The sequence below is a fragment of the Lolium perenne genome, chromosome 6, assembly GCF_019359855.2.
Source record: "Lolium perenne isolate Kyuss_39 chromosome 6, Kyuss_2.0, whole genome shotgun sequence".
NCBI classification, from domain to species: Eukaryota; Viridiplantae; Streptophyta; class Magnoliopsida; order Poales; family Poaceae; genus Lolium; species Lolium perenne.
In genome coordinates this window covers 175,020,764-175,038,716 of record NC_067249.2, presented here as the reverse complement: position 1 = coordinate 175,038,716, position 17,953 = coordinate 175,020,764, and the positions used below count along the sequence as shown (strand labels likewise).

Below are 17,953 nucleotides of genomic sequence, written 5' to 3'. Positions count from 1 at the left end.
CAATACGTTTACAATAGTATACAAATAAAATTCTAACACACTACCGTCATCTATAGATCCGAAGTGGTCGTCATTGAGCGGATCTTCCCACACCAAAACTATAACACACTTAGACCAAACGAGAACCACCACCCATGGGAGGAGCAAACCAGACGATTCCTCGCCCCCCTCAACCACCACGGATGAGATAATTGCATACTAGGTGCACGAGGAGGTTGGGTATACCATATTCTAGTCCAGCAGAACATTGCCATACCCACCATAACGTTTATGTCGATTAACCAAACTCTAATTTCAGCGACCTTACTACAACATCAAGCGCAAGTCCGAGGTCCCCACCCCTTTCCCGCATTCGGAGTGGCAAACAGAGGAAGTTGGGACATGTCAATTCCCGGTCGAAGACGACGAGGATGGAACAGAAGACGGTAGCTGCTAGGGCAGAACCCTAGATCGCCGCGTTCTTCCTGAGAGAGAGCAAAATGTTTCGTAATGTGAAGTATAGAGTCTAGCTATAATCTACATCTGCTAACTAAGTACCAATGTGTTGCTACAGAATAACCAATAGATATATAATATCTGATGATGCTATGTTTTTAATCTTTGTCCTCAAAATTCTTTCTTTCAGCCACACATTTCCTTCTCCTAGCCCGTCTCTTTATTTTTTATGGTTTATATTGCTAATGTCTCCTGGTGGTGTGACATGATCGATTTCGGGGCAACATCTCGGCGATGATGGCACATGTGGGTGTGTTATTCACCTTCGTGAGGGTGTTATAACTTCCAAGGAAATCTTTTGCGTCTTGCGAGTCTTCTCTTTTATTGCAGGCAAAAGACATTTATATTAAACTTCGTCCATATAGGTAGATACAGAGGAAAACCAGAAATTACAAAACCTCGCCGGAGCACAGACTGAGCTCTCCTCAAACCTTGGTAAACCGGAGCCAGCCCCATGGCGGGCAGGAAGTCACCGGACAACGGCTCCGAGGGGCCTACACCCTGAGCCTCCAGATCCATCGCGAAGTTCGCCAACACCATCTTCAACTTCGAGCTCCAGATCCGCCGGCGCCTACACAGATCTGGGCGGGGCACAAAGAGCTCGCAAGATCCGTAGATCCCCGAGCCCTAGGAAGTCGACCGAGCCGTGTCTGAACTCCACGGAGCACCGAAACCGAAGGGGACTCCCGTCAATGGCAAAACCCAAACCAGTAGCGCCTCCGCCTCCATGACGCAACCAGCTAGGAGCCTGCCATGACCTACACTATATACATGTCGGGAATCGGGATTCCCCCGTCCCCCCATTGCCGGAGCGGCCGTCGGAGGTCGAGGAAATCCGGATTCACAGAGGGGAGAGGTGGCTTGACGGGGTGGTTTCAAAGAAACACCATCTCCACTGAAGACGAGGGAGGGGAGACAACCAATGCAAAGACGTTCTTGTTTGATTCGTTGATGGCTTCTCTTTGGGATGATTAGTGGTAACGTCGCGAGCTTGATGTTCAAAAAAAAAAAAAAAGCTTGATGTTCATGGTGCCATCAAACGACGTCCAAAAGAGTAGAAGTTGGAGCCCTAGATCATGTCGTGAGGAATTTGCCTGTAGTTTTTCTTTTCGAATTTCGGTTGTCCTGTTTGTTCGCATCTAAGGCGCGAAAAGTGCTTTTAACACATGAGCTCTAGTGCTCTCGCTCAGTTAAAAAAATTTAAAAATGTTTTTACAAGTTATAAAAAATCATGAAAATAATTCTGTAGATTACCAATGATACATTCCACAATCATGGAAAATCCCAATCCGAAATTCTTTTTATTTTGACCTGGATAAAAATGACAAATTCTGATATGTTTTGGAGATTTAAAAATGACTACTCAGATCTACAATTTTGTCATTTTTGTGTAGCTCAAAATATTAAGTATTTGAAATTGATTTTTTGCCCGTTTGTGGGATACATCATTGACTATGTGTGGATTTTTTTCCAGAATTTTTTACAACTCAAAATTATTATTTTTAATTTTTTTGAAAAACGAGATCACTGGTGCCCATGTGCACCAAATCTCTGTACATAAACTTTTTTTTTGCCTTCTATAACATTAAGGCATTTTCCGTAGAAACCGAAGAACAAACTGATCATTCTGGTCTAGCATAGTAGTGGTGTAGTCAAACATTTTTACTTTTTGATGAACTGCAGTGCAGTCACCGTCAAAACACTGCCCGGCCAAGGTTTCAATGAACAATGTAATTTCTCGGTCGTCCTTTTTCCCACGGCATCGACGTGCCAACGATCCAACCACAGTTTCCTACTGGCTGCTGGGCTCCAAAGGAGCGAGAAGCGTATTCCAAACCCCAAGCACGAATCCGAATCCGATGGCCGCGCTACAAACGCCATCCCCATTCGCCGGCCCCGCCAGCCGCTTCGCCCCTCGTCGCCTCCGCTACCTGCTCCTCCCAGCCCCAGCCACCACCATGTCCTCCGTCGCTTCCTCCCAGAACCCCGACCCAGACCGCGCCGCCGCCGGGGAGCAGCTCCCGCACTCGACCCTCGAGATCGCCGGCGCGCGGAGCGGCCTCCTCGCCGGCTTCGACAGCCTCCGCCGCCCCTACCGCGCCTACCCCGTGCTCGCGTCCAACCGCCACGTCGAGACCATCTTCGCCGCCTTCACGCGCTCGCTCCCCGCCGTCACCTTCCGCCGCGAGTGCCTCCGCGCCCCCGACGACGGCGCCGTCGCCCTCGACTGGGTCTCCGCCGACGACCGCGCGCTGCCGCCCGACGCGCCGCTGCTCATTCTGCTGGTATGTGTCTGTTGCCCCTTTCCTTCTCTTTGGTACCATTGCGCAGTGGACACGACGAAAGCGTGACATTATTCACCGTGAACATATTTCAGTAATAGGGAATTTTGCTGAACATCATTAACTGTTCAAATGCTGGCCAAAGCTAACTGAGAAAAATATTCCTCCATAACTTTCACCTCAAGCAAAGCGAAAGGATGCCGTGGACATGAATAAAAAAAATATAGTAGAACTTCCTCTTTGGAACATAAATAGGCAGGCTATTTTTCTACATAGGGAAAGTCGTATGCAATGAAAAATGCAAGAACGATTTGGGGAGGGGTTTTTCTCTATTGTAACAAGGACGAATATAAGATCTGCCCAACCAAATTTTTTACTGCTAATCATTTAAAAAAGAAAAATCAAATGCTGCCACTAGAGTACAGCGGACTCTAACATAATTTTGATCATAGTGTAGAGCAGAACACATTATTGTTCTAAATTCATCTTTTGCATTTATCATTTTAATTTAACTTTGTTGCAACCATAGATGACACTCAGCATAAGATCTGCCCAACCAAGCATTTTTAGTACTAATCAGTAAAAAAGAAAAATCAAATGATGCCGCTACAGTGTAAGTGATTCTTACACAATTTTGATCATAGTGCAGAGCGGAACACAATGTTGTTCTAAATTCATCTTCTGCCTTTATGCTAATTTAACTCTGTTGCAAGTATAGATGACTATTGACATCAACATTCTGTTTGTTGGCAACTCTTGTCTGAAGTAGTATGCACACTACTCACTTGTAGTTTCATGCATGCACAGTTTTTTTTAGCTTATGGCTAATTTTTGATGGTGGGAGTTTGATATTGGCAGCCTGGTCTCACAGGAGGAAGTCAGGATACATATGTAAGGCATATGCTTTTGAGAGCTAGAAGCAAAGGATGGCGTGTTGTGGTATTCAATAGCCGTGGATGTGCAAGCAGTCCTGTGACTACAGCTAAGGTACTTCAATTGTTTTACTGTTTCATGCGGCAAACATTTGCAAATAAAAGGAAAATTATTCTAGAAAAGTATATTTGCGTCAATATTGCAAACCTGTCTGCTCTCATGTCTCATCTAGGCATTTCACATAAGCCAATGAAACACAAAAAACATGTGAATGTGTCCCACCAAAGCAAGCAACCTAACGTCCTACTATTCCTCTCGCTGGTTGCCGCCATACTCTCTCTGCATGCAGTGCGTCTTTGCCCCCCTCCATTTTTCTCTCATGAAGCTAAGACAGGTCATACTAATATAAAAGACGGGATCATTCAGTATCTTATTCTGGAAGCTTGCCAGGTTTTGTTTCTTCCAAAATAGACCATAAAATGTCTCCAATCCAGTTGTAACTAGTGTCTTTACTTGCTTTCTTAATGTGTTCAACTACCTACCAAAAGATTGTTTTAAGTCCCCATCAAAGGCGCACCTTGCCACATTCCAGACAAACAATGCCATTGAGCAGGTAGACAGTAGGTGTTTAATAGTTTGCTCTTGATCACTGGAATGCCAATATTTATCCCCATGCAAACCTTTTTTTATTAAAACATCTTTGGAAAAACTGCTTATCTTAAAACACAACAAGAAGATTATCATAATTTTTAATGGCTTCTTCATTGTCTGCAAACGGTTGACACTGTTCTTTCTGGTTATCAGCATAGGTCTTGCCTATTGGTACTCAGTGGATGAATCTTGTGGAGGAGACCTAGGAAGTAACAGAATGTCTTATTGCATAGCATAACCAAGCATAGAAGAAATATAGCAACTAAAGCATATAACTTTCTGAAAACAAATAAAGCAGAAATGCTTCAAGAACATGTTAGCTTCTAAATATATTGACTCTTATCCCCTTCCATACACAGTTCTATTCTGCTTCATTTACTGGAGATCTGCGTCAAGTAGTCGATCATGTTTTGGCCCGTTACCCTGAGTGTAATATCTATGCTGCTGGCTGGTCACTCGGAGCAAATATTCTTGTGCGCTACCTTGGTGAGGTAAGATCGGTACTCAGTGATACAGAAGTTTACAGTTATACTCAACATCAGAACAGTTTCCCTCGTACATTGTCATGTACAGTAAAGCTATACTTCACTTAAGTCCTTTGGTAGCAAATCATGCTTAGTTAAGGTAAATATGCCAATATGCACCTTGATTCGATTTGAGTATCAAATGTATCAAAGTGATTAGCATTACATCAATTCTTTTTTATCCCTATATAAATTGATCTAAAAGATCTATTTTCTCTGCATGTCCATAACATATCTCAGCAATTCTTTGTTTCCAGGAGACTGATAAGTGTTCTCTTTCTGGAGCAGTATCCATGTGCAATCCGTTTGATTTGGTAATTGCAGATGAAGATTTCCACAAAGGATTCAACAACATCTATGATAGAGCACTTGCTAACTCTCTGAGGGCCATATTTAAGAAGTAGACCTATTGTTCACCTTTCCTCCAGTCTAAATAATTTTCACGGCTCTTTTCAAACACCTGATTTTGTTGGAACTTCATCAAAATTTAGGCATGCGCTGCTTTTTGAAGGACTGGATGGTGAATACAACATACCAAAGGCAGCCAATGCAAAAACTGTTAGAGATTTTGATGAAGGGCTAACCCGAGGTTCGCAGTGACCTGAAGTTGAAATGATATTTTTTAATCTTTTCCCATTGGCACACCACACTTAAAAGACACTTCGATTGTGGCAGTTTCATTTGGCTTCAAGTCAGTGGATGATTATTACTCGAACTCAAGCAGTTCAGACTCCATCAAGAATGTTTCCATACCTTTATTATGCATACAGGTGAAGCTACCACTTCTTTATGCTGCACTAGTGCATTTGGAAGCAACAGCTATCTAATTACTCGTGTTAAGATTATGCCAGTATGCCATTATGATTTACTTAGAACTATGACTTAAGGTTTACTTGAAGCTGTTAACATAGTGACCTAGGAATATGGAAATGCGCACTAATTCATGGCCTTGCGGCCTTATGATTGAAATGAAAGCTGGAGATACATTTGAATGCTTCTCAGTGTCTTGCAATAGAAGCTTTAGTTGATCAGAGTTGGTACTTTAGCTGTGTTGGGAAATCACAAGAGTTATTGTAGATAGCACCAGACATGATCTTTCACTCCTTAAGCTGCATATGTTGTTTCAAATTGATACTTTGAAATTCATATCGTGATCATGCAATACGCAGACAAGGAATACATGAAGACCCAATTCACATTCATGGACTGCAACAGTAACTTTAAGTTTACTACTCCCTCCGTTCCACAATTGTAATTTGAACTAAAACCATGCCATCTGTTTCTTACGGATGGATGCTGAGAAACAAGTCCGTTAACTTTTGTAAAGCACCACTACTTTTTCATGTCAAGTCACCAAGAAAATAATGTCATATATGGAAATATTGGAATGGTTCGGTATGCATTTTTGTATAAAACTTTAATGCTAGCTTAATTATATGCAGGCAGCTAATGATCCAATTGCACCATCTAGGGGAATTCCTAGAGAAGATATCAAGGTATTTTCTGGTTGCAGTACGCGCCCCTTTTTCACCTGTTGGTGTCTTGCATGACTGCATCAGGGCAACGTGCCAACATATCCACTCTAACTCATAATCTACTGCTGATATTGGTTTGGTGCTGCACTAGTGCCCTGAAACGACTTAAAAGAGTCTTGTTCTTCTATTATTTCAGGCAAATCCGAACTGCCTACTGATAGTCACGCCACAGGGTGGTCATCTTGGATGGGTAGCAGGTGATGAAGCTCCGTTTGGATGTCCTTGGACTGATCCGATAGTAATGGAGTTTCTAGAACATGTTCAGAACGAAAAGAGCTCAACTGCCAAGAATAGCAACCAATATGAGCAGCAGAGTGTTCCACAGACATCAGTACCCCAGGTGTCCGTGCATGTACAGAGATAGTGACGATCGCCATTTTCGGAATGTTTCAACTCGTTGTGTACGCATAGTTAGGTCTTCAGATTCTGTTCTGCAGCCAAAATGTGATACATTGCTCCACAAGACAAAGGTATGCAGCTTCTTTTTATTTTATTTTATTTTATTTGGTTTTTTATTTCTCTGTTCTTCTATTGATACTTTCTGAATTTCTTACCTCTGCAGACTCTACCATCCATTGATTGCTGGCTCCCAATTTACTGAAATTTTGACCTGGAGCATTTATTTGCCATTTGAAAGGCATGCTGTATCAAACTGTACCATGTTGTATATAGTATTTCAACCACATTCATCTATGTAAGCAGGCCTATAAGGGCGCGTTTGGTTGCCTGGGGCCGATTTCCTGTATCACTGGCGCAGCGGGAAAGAGTCCACTGCGCGTCCCCGGGCCATGGGCCATAAAAGCGACTTTGTTTGGTGGTCTGCACGGAGATTTTTCGGCCCCGTGGAGATTTGGACTCTGGCCGTTTGGTAGGTCGGTTTTCAGGCCTTGTAACAGCCTAGAACGGTGCCCCTGCTGTTTGGTTGCAACCCATAATCCGGTTATGGTAACCTCTTCCCTTCAGTGGTGAGGTTACCATCCATCAACAGCACAAGTAAGAACAAGTAAGAACACAATCATAGACGATAGATAACTTAGCAGTGATCATAGACAACACAAGTTCATGGCACAACATTTTGCAGACACGGTCATAGTTCTGGAGACGGTAGACAGGATCATAGTTCAAAACACTAGACACGAGCAGCAACTAGACTTGACATGGCACCAGGTTAGCTTCGGACATGGTGCTCGGAGATGATGCACCTGGTGTCATCGCCATGGTACGGGCACCTCGTCACCACCTCAGTGCAGGTGTGGTCGAAGATGACCACACTGTACTCCAAGGAGGATACCCTTCTGAAGGTGACGAACTGGCCTACCTTGAGCTGATGGGCGATGGCGAAGGCCGACCATCCCTGGTCGATGAATGCGTCATCGTCTTCTCTCCTCGTAGTCATCCTCCAGTTGCATCCGGTGTTGGTGGTGACGATGATGTTGGAAGGGATATCTCCGAACCACTTGACGAAAGCTTTAGGGATAATGAGGCGGCCGAAGGTGGGCTTGAAGATGATTTTGAGGAAATGACCACAAACTAAGTGTAGTGTGCTACGACAGTAGCACACATGACTAAGTTTGAGGCCACCACCTAGCCTGCCATTGTTCCTTTGTTGAATCATTGTCCAATGCACCAGACATACCAAAACGAGGCCTCATATGTAGGATCACACGGCAGGCAGAGGGACTGTCCCCAAACTAAGTCTAGTGTGCTAGTAATACGGCACACATGACTAAGTTTGAGGGCAACACCATGCTTGTCGTTGTGCCATAGTTGAATCATTGGCCAATGCAGAACTAAAGAAGCAGAAACATGCAAAGCAGGGTATCAGAGGCCTCATACAATGAGGACATATGCAGGAGATGTTTGAACAGAACCAATGGTTTGGTCTTGTTAAGTCATGCCATAGGTTCCGATCAATCATCTCCTCATACTATGATCCCAGGGTATAATCATTGGCCTAGTTCAATCAAGAAACAACACAAATGACACTTCAAATTGAGTACATTACGAGTGGTACTTAGGGTACATTACAAATTGTACTTAGGCCACATTACAAATTCTCATACAGTACGTTTACATCACATTCATCACTCCTCACAAGTAGCCCTGATTCTCTTGAGTTTGTCCTTGATTGCAAAGTTCACTTGAAGCAGATCGTATATGTCATACTCTAGTTTTCTCTTCTGAGCCTCCAAAACCTGTTTTTCTGCCTCCCTTCCTGTTTCTTAGCCCTCATCACATGTGCTTGTGTTCTCTGCATATTCTTGAGCATTGCAACTTCCTGCTTCAAGTCCTCCCACTTCTCTTACGTCTGAACAAACTAGCGCGACTCAGCTTAACTTTTCGCACATCAATGACAACATGGTTAACCCGAACACAAAAAACCCTTCCCCTCTTTGCATGCACAGTAAGTCTGCCAGTTTCAGGAATCGAAAGCACGATCTAGGAAGGATCTACCGCAATCCGACACTATAGTAACAGATCTAAGCAAATCGAGACCGTGAAATGCAAGAACTGGACAAGAACTGCACGATATGAGGACGAACACCTTACAAAACGTCAATCCGACCGCTATCCTAACGGAAACCCTAGCAGATCTAATGTGCACGTCGTCGGAAATGCCTGAAAATGGCATGTTTGAACAGAACGAGTACGAAGGTGAGAAGCAGAGGGACTTACCGCCATTCTTCCGGCCGAGGATGAGCTGGAGGTCGCGGACGAAGACGAGATGCCGATGTGGACTGCGGAGCAGATTGCGGCCGATGTCGAGGTCCTGGTCGCCGACGTCTTCTCCTTCGGTAGCGGTGCTCCTCCGTGCGTCGTTGCGGTGGATTGGTCGGCGGGAGGGGAACCGCCGGGTGATGTGACAGTTTGGGGGAGGTGAGAGTGCGGTCGCGAGTGAGAGGAAGGAGAGGGGAGCGGTGAGGCTAATTATGGCGCGTGTTCCGGCGTCTCCGTCTCCCTTCTCCACGCGTGCAGGCTTCTGGCCGCAACGGGCCTGACCCCGGAGAAACTGTCGAACCGGGCGTTCCTCCAGGCCTGTCCCAGAGGTGCTTTGAGAATCGATTTACGCGACAACGCGGCTCGACCCAGGCATCCAAACGGGCCGAAATTTGCTCCCCCATGCAAGCCAAGGGGGCTAGAGGCTACCAAATGCGCCCTAAGTGTTGTCATACTAATCCCATGGAAATAGACAGGCAGTATGCATCTTCGCCTACACAAGAGCTGAACACTTGAACAACATAGTACCATAATAGCCGCTTAAAGCTGAAACCACCAAGTTTCTAACCGTGTTTTTGAGTGGCAACTTTGGTCACCTCAAAACTGGAATACTAGAGCAAGTTGAGCAGACAGATCAGAAGGTAAGAGTCTCCCCACTTCCCCCATCCCAACACATCACAATCAGTACGCACATACCTTGTCATTCTGTTTTGGTTGTACGGGAGTTCAGAAAGGAAATTTCAACGGACAAGTATATTATGTTTAAATGCCGCTTCACCCTACGTTTCTGGAGCTTCATCAAGGACTGGATGAGCCTCCATGACCCGTGATCTCCAAAATTGGGCAAGTCTCTCTATCAAATCTTGGTGGCACAAGATGTCAGATGCTTCGACTGAACAAGTGAAATGGCCGTGTCTGCTGCAACAAGCATGCAGGTGCCAATCTTTGGAGTGAAATCATGCCAGGAAAGTTGAACCAGATGTAATCTTTTTTTTTTTTTACTTTTGTTGAACAAACTCCTTAATAATGGATTGAGGCAAAAAAAAATTGTCCCCGTTTGAGTAAAAAAGCTTAAACGTTTCCAATCTATCCATTGGCTTGAGAAATCTCGACCAGCTGATCAAGCATGCCAATCTAGAACCAAGCGATCAGCTCGTTCTCATATCAACATCGAGTTTCTCCTTGCAACCTTGCTTCTCCTTATGAAAACACTACCATCGGTATCAGACCGAGTGAAGTGTCTAGTCGAGCTAGGCAGTCCTAGTCGGCCACGAACAATTCCTACTCGTGGATAATATGACTCTTATATAAATTAGAATATCTGGACGCTTCTGATCTGGTCTCAGCGCGCGTCGCTCTCTCTCGGTCAGTGACAGTGCGTCGTTTCCACCACCCATTCGGCCGCCGGGCCACGCATCCAGAACTTCCTTTTCGTCGTCGCCGAACCGTCCTCTCCCCCGGTGACAGCCGCCTCCCTCCGGCGTCATTTTCCCGCTGCCCTTTTCATCGTCTTTGAGCTCCGCGAGACGGTGCCCAGACGAACGAACGAACGATCGACACGCCCGCTGGCGTCCAAACGAGCAACAATTGACTACAGATCGCACCCCGTGGTGCGGCGACAGCGGCCTGCGAGCTTTGCCCCCGACGACGGCGACGTCGACGTCTCTCTCGTCCATTCCATCCCGGGGCCCGGGCGCATCGTCCGTTCGTGATGTGCTGGATCCATGGCCTGCAGTAACACGAGCGCGAGAACACAAGAACGGCCGCTCAGCGAGGAGCGGCAGCGGCGGCGGACAGCACGATCTAGAGGTTGAAGACGTACGAAGGACATCTTAGAAATTTCGTTGTAATTTTTCGTTTTGTTGAGATGCTTAATTAAATGTACTGTTTGATGTTAATCTTAATGCTGGGGTGTTGATTCATTCTAGGCGGGTAACTGTAGTTTTGTTTCGAGCGACGGCGCGACAGGAACCGTACATGAGTGACACACCCAGATCGACGCGGCACGTCGGAGCGGCCTGCGGCCATTACACGGACATGAACCGCATACTCGACGAAGACGACGCCCGTCTACCGGCCGACGACGGCCGCATGCATGTAGATTGCATCGCTGCTTCTCTGTTTGCCCCGGCCGCTTGCATCCCTCCCTAGGCTCTGTCTGCTGATCTGTTCTTCTACCACTACACCTAACCCGATTGATGTGATCGCCGGAGCCCGGATCGATCAACCGGCTGAGCGAGCTCGCAATAACTAAGACGCACGTACATATACAGAGGCACACGAGTACACAGAGATTTATGCAGAGCGCTGATTCACGCTACCGCGTTCCACTCCACCACTGGCCATGTTGTCTCCCACAGCTCCGGCATGGCGCAGAACGGCTCGTGAAGCCCACCCCCGTACACCACGTGGTCGTCCTCGTACCATCCCGCGGCCGAGTCATCCGAGACATCCGCCACCGCCGCCCCGCTCTCCACGAAGCAGCAAACGTTATTCCTCTTGTCGTCGTCCACCTCGGCGACGGCACCGCCGTCGGAGCTAGCGCTCTGGTCTTGCCGCTCGTTCAGCCTCCCCTTCAGCTCTTCCAGCTGCGGATCGACCGAGCAGACATAGTTAGCATCATGCGAGCTACTCGATCGACACGATCATGGAGGATGGCATGCATATGCATGTACCTGCGCGGCGAGCGTGAGCTTGTCCTGCTTGAGCGCCTCGACGCGGGCGCGGAGGTCGTCGTAGTGTTCCCGCAGCTCGGCGAAGTCCTGCTCGAGCTGCTTGGACCGCCACCGCGCGCGCTTGTTCTGGAACCAGATGGCCACCTGCCGCGGCTGCAGCCCCAGCTCCCGCGCCAGCGCCGCCTTCTCCCGGGGCTCCAGCTTGGCCCGCCGCGACTGGAACGTGCTCTCCAGCGACCGCACCTGCTCCTCCGTGAACCGCCGCTTCCTCTCCCCGCCGCTGCTCAGCTGCGGCTGCTGCTGCTGCTGCTGGAGGAGGAACTGGCCGTGCCCGTCGTCGGCGTCCACCGGCGGGGCGCCGAACATGTAGAACTGGCAGTCGCTCTCCATTGCGTAGCCGTCGTGCGCGGTATCGAATCGGCAAAGACGGACTCCGCTTAAGCTTGAGCTAGCGCGGGCGTGCTGTGTTGCTGGGGGAGGTGGTGCTCCGGCCGGGTTTTATACCGGCGCGCGAGCCCGGCCGGCGGGATGCTCACACGTGGCGCCATGCTTCCCGACCAAAGCTCGTAGGCCCTCCATCGCTTTACGCGGAGTGCCAGGTGTTCGCGCGTCAAGCCAGTGGGCACGGAATGGTTATCCGTCTCGAGATTGGTTCGGGCTCTACCGCCGCGCCGGACACGTGGTGCGCGTGGCGTAGCTGGAGTGCGAGATCGATCCTCTCTCGTTTTGGCAAGAACTTTGTTGAGAAAGGAAAGGTTCGACGAATGGCTCGATTCTTGAAAGGACAGTCGGCATAGCCACGTCGATCCTCAAATCAAAGGCTACGTAGGAGCTATATGCTAGCTAGGTAGACAGCGTCCATGTCGATAGGTCCAGCTTGTCCAGGAAGATATGCCGAGGTGGCTGGGAGGCTTGTCACGTTACCCAAGGTCCAGGGACTCGCCGTTCTCTTGCTTTGGAGATGTCTGGTCTAGGTAGGAGATCGTCGTACGGTGTGCATTCAGTATTCGCTGCCCGATGGAGAGGTGAAATTGTGTGGACGTCTCCTGTTTACCCTCGGATTTGTTTCGATGGAACCGTGGACATAACATTAACTATTTGGGCATTTTTATCTATTTGGGCTGGGGCAGCTTCAGTGATCCGATGCATTTGTTCCGACAATTTTAACTGATTTTTCTCTTCTTTTTTCTTAACTCAAATTCAAATGGCTCAAATGTATTAAAACATAATATTGCAACCAAATAAATTTAAGTAGCCTACTAAATAAACAACATAGTTCACAACCATAGTTCACAATTAAACACATAAAATCAGATGAGACTAGCAGAAGTGCCCGTGCGTTGCATCGGGAAATAAATACCTGAAGCTTAATGATTTGGTCATTCTAATTACCTTTGGGCCAAATTTCCCTTGGGCATAAACAGCAGGACATCATCTCAGCCCACGTGTTACCGGTACAACTTGGCTAGGACCCACCATCTCTCTCATTTATCCAAATCCGCTCGTGTACTATCGTCTTCTTTCCCAAATTTTATCTCCCCTGTCTTTTAATCTCTCCCAGAAATTTAAGTTGAACACGAAATTCTGTATGAAATCAAGATAAACTACAATTTAGAAGCCCAAATACATTGCTCATCACATCTCCTCGATTTGATTTTGAGCTCGAGTTCATCAATTGGGGATCGGGCACGAGGTGTCTCTTGCTTCGAGCACCATCTCGCGGTTCAACCGAGTTGAGCTCGCCATCGCCCACCCTCGGCACCAGCAAAGGGAATCCGGAATAAATCCTCCTCTAGCCGCCATCAGCCACGACCTCATGTTCTCGATTCCTTGCCGCCATCCGCCGTTAACCAGTCATCGCCGCCATCCACCACTAATTGTTGTGCTCGATTCCTCGATTCCTTTGACTGAGCAGACGAACGCCGATTTGGCTATGGTAGACGAAAATTTGGAATTATGCGAGTTACTCACTTGCACTTGCATAATGCCTAACCAGACAAATCTAAGAGAAAGAGAGCAGCTTTGTTTTGAAGGAGAATAAATAGAACAATACAACTCACCTGCATCGGATCCATCAGAAGAAAACCGCTTGAATCATCCACCTCGAACCCGTTTACCCTCCTCCACGCGGTCGTCTCTCATGTGCCTCCATCGTGTGGGTACCTGTTAGATTTTTCAGTGATTTAAAAATAATTTCCAAATTTTTTTTGCATATTGAAAATAATTTTCGAAGGAAGAAAAAGAAGCATGCCCCATTTTCTGTGTACTTAGGAAAACACTTACTTGGAAATGAGGAAGAAAAAATGTACACGTTTTTTATTTCTCTAGTGTGATGGAACAGTTTAGATATATCTCCCTTCCCCTGCCTCGCGTACCGCTCTATGTATTCCGTAGTCATGGCGGCCGCTCACTTTTTTTCCTCCCTTCCATCTTCCTCCTCTGAATTTGTATCTCGCTGGCTCCTCGTTGTGTCTTCTCTGCTCCATCTCGCGCTCACCTTTTTCCTCCGGTTCTCCTCCGGGTCAATTCAGGGAGATATATTTGTCAATCCTTCCTCTTCCTCTCTTTAATTTATGTAGGCAGCAGATTTCACACCAATCAATGGTGGTACTTGATTCACCTTGCTGATACTTAAAGGAAATTCCAACGTATATAAACCGGTGGCACTCATTGTAAGGGACCGATGTGGGACTATTCAACTCACCTGTAAAATTTTATTATGGGCCTGATTTAACAAAAAGTCGTGGTGGCCATCAAAGAAGTTCCTCCCAAACGACTTGAAGAAACGCGGAGGTGGAGCAAGACAAGCCGAAAATACACTGTTATTTTTTTTTCCCCAAATCTGATCTGAAATTGGCTTCCTTTCTTCCCCGAAATCCACTCCATTTAGCCGACCAAATTCCTCTGCCGACATGCATCCAGCGATTTTTGTTTGGGTTCTGCGCCAATTCCCATCTCCGCCCACCCTTTGTAGCTGCTTTCGTTCTCATGGTGCAAGCAGCAATGCGTAGGGAACCACCGGGTCAACGCTGCCCTGCAGCTCCTCAGCTATCGTGCGCCCACCTCCCTGCTTGTCCCCGCACTTCTTGTCTTCCTGGCTTGTCGTGCGCGCGCGCCGCCCTACGCGCTGCCTGCAAGATCTCCGGCGAGCCATCGCGACTCGCAGCACATGCTGGGGGTCAATCGAGATGACACTCCTTCGCAGCGTCTTCGAGCACCCAAAGACCGAATGCCAACGGGCAACAGGGGTGTTGCAGAGAGACGCGAGAATAACGAATTCGAGCGCGGATGGCGCGTGGTTGCGTCGATGGATCCCCTGGATTAATACGCGCACACCTCCTCCTCGAGCCCATTGGACCTGTCCTCGTCGGGATTGTTGACGACTCCGATCCCGCCGAAGCGCCAACGCCGCAAGAAGCGGTTCCCCTCCCACGGATTGTGCTGCAGCGAATGGATTTGTTGAGCTCTTCCTTAGCGCTGGCCTCGAGCGTGGCCTTCGATTCCGCGGGTCGAGGAAGTTCTGGAAAGCGCGAGTCGCGATTCATCTCCGGAGCGCGTCACCGGCGTATCGCATGGCAGACGGTAGATATGGAGGAACGACGCCGGCCGGCCACAACCTGGCGCTAGGACTCTGTTTTGGTGGATAGGAGAAGAAGAAAAGGTCCAGACCGTTACGATGGCATATGTGCGTTATATGCGATTTGATGGGAGGGTAAAACGGTCCAAAAAATTGTTGGACGAAAATTTTGGCAGAAACCTTAGCTTCTTTATTATTAGGTATAGATAACTACTTCTCGTGGTTTGCCAATGATCACTGATGCTTAATCAAATCCGTCCAAAGACGATCGTGAATGTGGCGATTAAAGAACTTAGTGTGCATATGAAGGAAACCCTCAAAGTAGAAGCCTCAGGCTCGGGCTCAACCAACTTGGTCTCAAGGCTCCATATTCTAACAGGGTGACGAACAATAGCCCATCAAGATTGGAGCCAGAGCACACCAAATGCCCGCTCTAAATCTTTCCTGCAAGCCACTTGTTGTTTCACGAACATCTTCTTCTTCTCGGTTGCAGACTCGTGGGTAGTCTTCACAAGTGTGTTACAGAGGGAGAGGAGAGACTTGGTGCATGCTTGCTTATGTGCCACTAACGAGTGGGCCCTAGGGAAAGAAGAGGAGGACATGGGCTGTCCACGCTGACGCATTGCCAATCCAAATTTGGGTCACGAACGGGTCGTCGTGGCCAGGTTGGTCTGTTTGCATCGGGCCGTTGGGTTGGGGGTTTTCCCTTTGTGTTTATTTGACTCGGGTCGCTGGAGATACCGTTATCTCATGCTCGGCACGACCCCAACGTCGCTTCCTCTGCCGAGTCAGGTCTAGTCCTCTGTGTCATCGTCGCTCGACAACTGGTTCTTCGGTGGGCGTCCATCATCGCCCTGCCTCTGGCGGCTCGTGCTGGCCTCGCCGTCATCGAGGTCAACGAAAAACTTGGGTCGGCTCGCTAATGATTGATCAACTAGCGATTTAGGTCGTTTCCACTCGTTTAACAACCGAGTCCAGACTTGAAACTTGTCTCGAGTAGCTCGTCTAGAAATAGCTTGGGTCAGGTTGCTAAAGCTTGATCAACTAGCGATTTAGGTAGACTTGACTTGTTTAACAACCGAATCCAGATTTAAAACTTGGCTCGACTAGCAAAGCTCGCGAGTAGCTCGTCTGGATATGTCAGAAGGAACATGTATAATACACGATGCATTTTTTTCCTGCCTATTTGGACGTAAATGTTACACACCAACCATTACAAATAGGATACCACAACAGTACACCGATAAACCACAACAATTAATAACTATATTTGGAGAAAAATATTCTAAAATCATTAGATGAGGCATATATATACTATATTAACCAGAAACATTGCAATGCAAGTCGATGAACCACAAGTGTACTTGAGTTATCACACATCACAAGTGGGTTTGAACCTAGCTACTCAGGCTAGGTTAGCTTTATTGACTAGATTGTACATGCGAATATTGATTTTTATCAAGCTAAATGTGTGTACTTGCGAGTTAAACTCGGCTTGCTTAGCTTAAACTCGTTTAACGATAAAAGTTGAAACTCGATTCATCTCGTTTTACGTCGAGTTTAAGTGGAGGCGAGTCAAGTATAATTTCAGGCTTAGATGAGAGATGCCTAGATACGTAGCTGACGTTTCTTACTTATTTTTCTCGACCCAACACCGTTGTCAACTTTCGGTAAGTTCTTGCACGTGATTCGTGCACCGGCTGGTCGGATATGCTTGAGATAACTACTTGGTACTAGGTAGGTTGAGTCATCGCTCACTTACGTACGTAGCCAGACTCCATGTCCCTTTGGCACCTTGTGCAGCTACAGAGCCGAAACCAAACCGTACCCTGGCAGTCTACAAACTCAGGCGATTTGCACAAAAATAACCAAAAGTTAAAGAAAAGCATAGACTAACCCTTCTGCGAAACTATTTCACCAATCTAACCCTTTTGTGTGGCGCCCCTCTCAAGTGGAAGGTGTGAGTCTCCGGCCTCCACCGGTCGACAAGGGCGGTGAGTGCCGAGGGGTTCATGTTCGGCCCACCACGGCTTATAAGGGATATGAACGGCAGAAGGCCGGTAGGCTCGATGAACTCCGTGTACCTCTTGTCATACGGTATATCCACTGTGCCATGGTAACGAATCTTCAAAGGGTGAAGATCCGTTGTCCTCTCCGTCATATGAACAGCCCGATGATCCCTTTCATACTCTTGATCCAGGAGCCACACCATCCTACATGTTTACACAAATACAACATATTATGAGCCATTCATAACAAATATGAGCAACACATACATGAGAATATATCCAAATAAGCCATCACACATACATCATATACATACATATACATTCATATCTAGGCATTCCTAACAAATATGAGTTATTCCATCACAAATATATACTAGGCATATGTAACACATTTGAATACATTTGCTAGGCAAATATTAGACATTTCAACACATACATACATAGGATTTCAACACATACATGTAAAATTTCATATCTAGGGTTCCAACAAATCTAGGGTTCATATCCAAATCCACCAACATATCCAAATCTAGGGTTCATATCCAAATCGACCAACATATCCAAATCTAGGGTTCATATCCAAATCCACCAACATATCAATGGTTCATATCCAA

The 17,953-nt window shown here is 47.0% G+C and overlaps 2 protein-coding genes across 2 annotated transcripts; one reads left to right on the top strand and one right to left on the bottom strand.

The window, feature by feature from the left end:
• The first annotated feature begins 2,315 nt into the window (after nt 1–2,315).
• LOC127306894 (embryogenesis-associated protein EMB8) lies at nt 2,316–7,051 on the top strand. Its single transcript, XM_051337598.2, has 9 exons — nt 2,316–2,780; nt 3,636–3,764; nt 4,661–4,792; nt 5,083–5,225; nt 5,317–5,414; nt 5,501–5,595; nt 6,268–6,321; nt 6,497–6,830; nt 6,923–7,051. Exons 1-8 carry the CDS (start codon nt 2,355–2,357, stop codon nt 6,722–6,724), a joined length of 1,305 nt encoding a protein of 434 aa, XP_051193558.1. The 5' UTR covers nt 2,316–2,354; the 3' UTR covers nt 6,725–6,830; nt 6,923–7,051.
• Nucleotides 7,052–11,000: 3,949 nt separating this feature from the next.
• LOC127306895 (homeobox-leucine zipper protein HOX24) lies at nt 11,001–12,239 on the bottom strand. Its single transcript, XM_051337599.2, has 2 exons — nt 11,754–12,239; nt 11,001–11,666 (listed from the first exon to the last, which is right to left on the bottom strand). Exons 1-2 carry the CDS (start codon nt 12,141–12,143, stop codon nt 11,391–11,393), a joined length of 666 nt encoding a protein of 221 aa, XP_051193559.1. The 5' UTR covers nt 12,144–12,239; the 3' UTR covers nt 11,001–11,390.
• Between the last annotated feature and the right edge of the window lie 5,714 nt (nt 12,240–17,953).

Coding starts and splice junctions, on each gene's coding strand:
- LOC127306894 (XM_051337598.2), top strand. CDS start 2,355: ATGGCCGCGCTACAAACGCCATCCCCATTCGCCGGCCCCGCCAGCCGC. Junction 4,793..5,082: donor TTGTGCGCTACCTTGGTGAG/GTAAGATCGGTA, acceptor CTTTGTTTCCAG/GAGACTGATAAGTGTTCTCT. Junction 5,596..6,267: donor TACCTTTATTATGCATACAG/GTGAAGCTACCA, acceptor AATTATATGCAG/GCAGCTAATGATCCAATTGC.
- LOC127306895 (XM_051337599.2), bottom strand. CDS start 12,143: ATGGAGAGCGACTGCCAGTTCTACATGTTCGGCGCCCCGCCGGTGGAC. Junction 11,667..11,753: donor AGCTCACGCTCGCCGCGCAG/GTACATGCATAT, acceptor GTCGATCCGCAG/CTGGAAGAGCTGAAGGGGAG.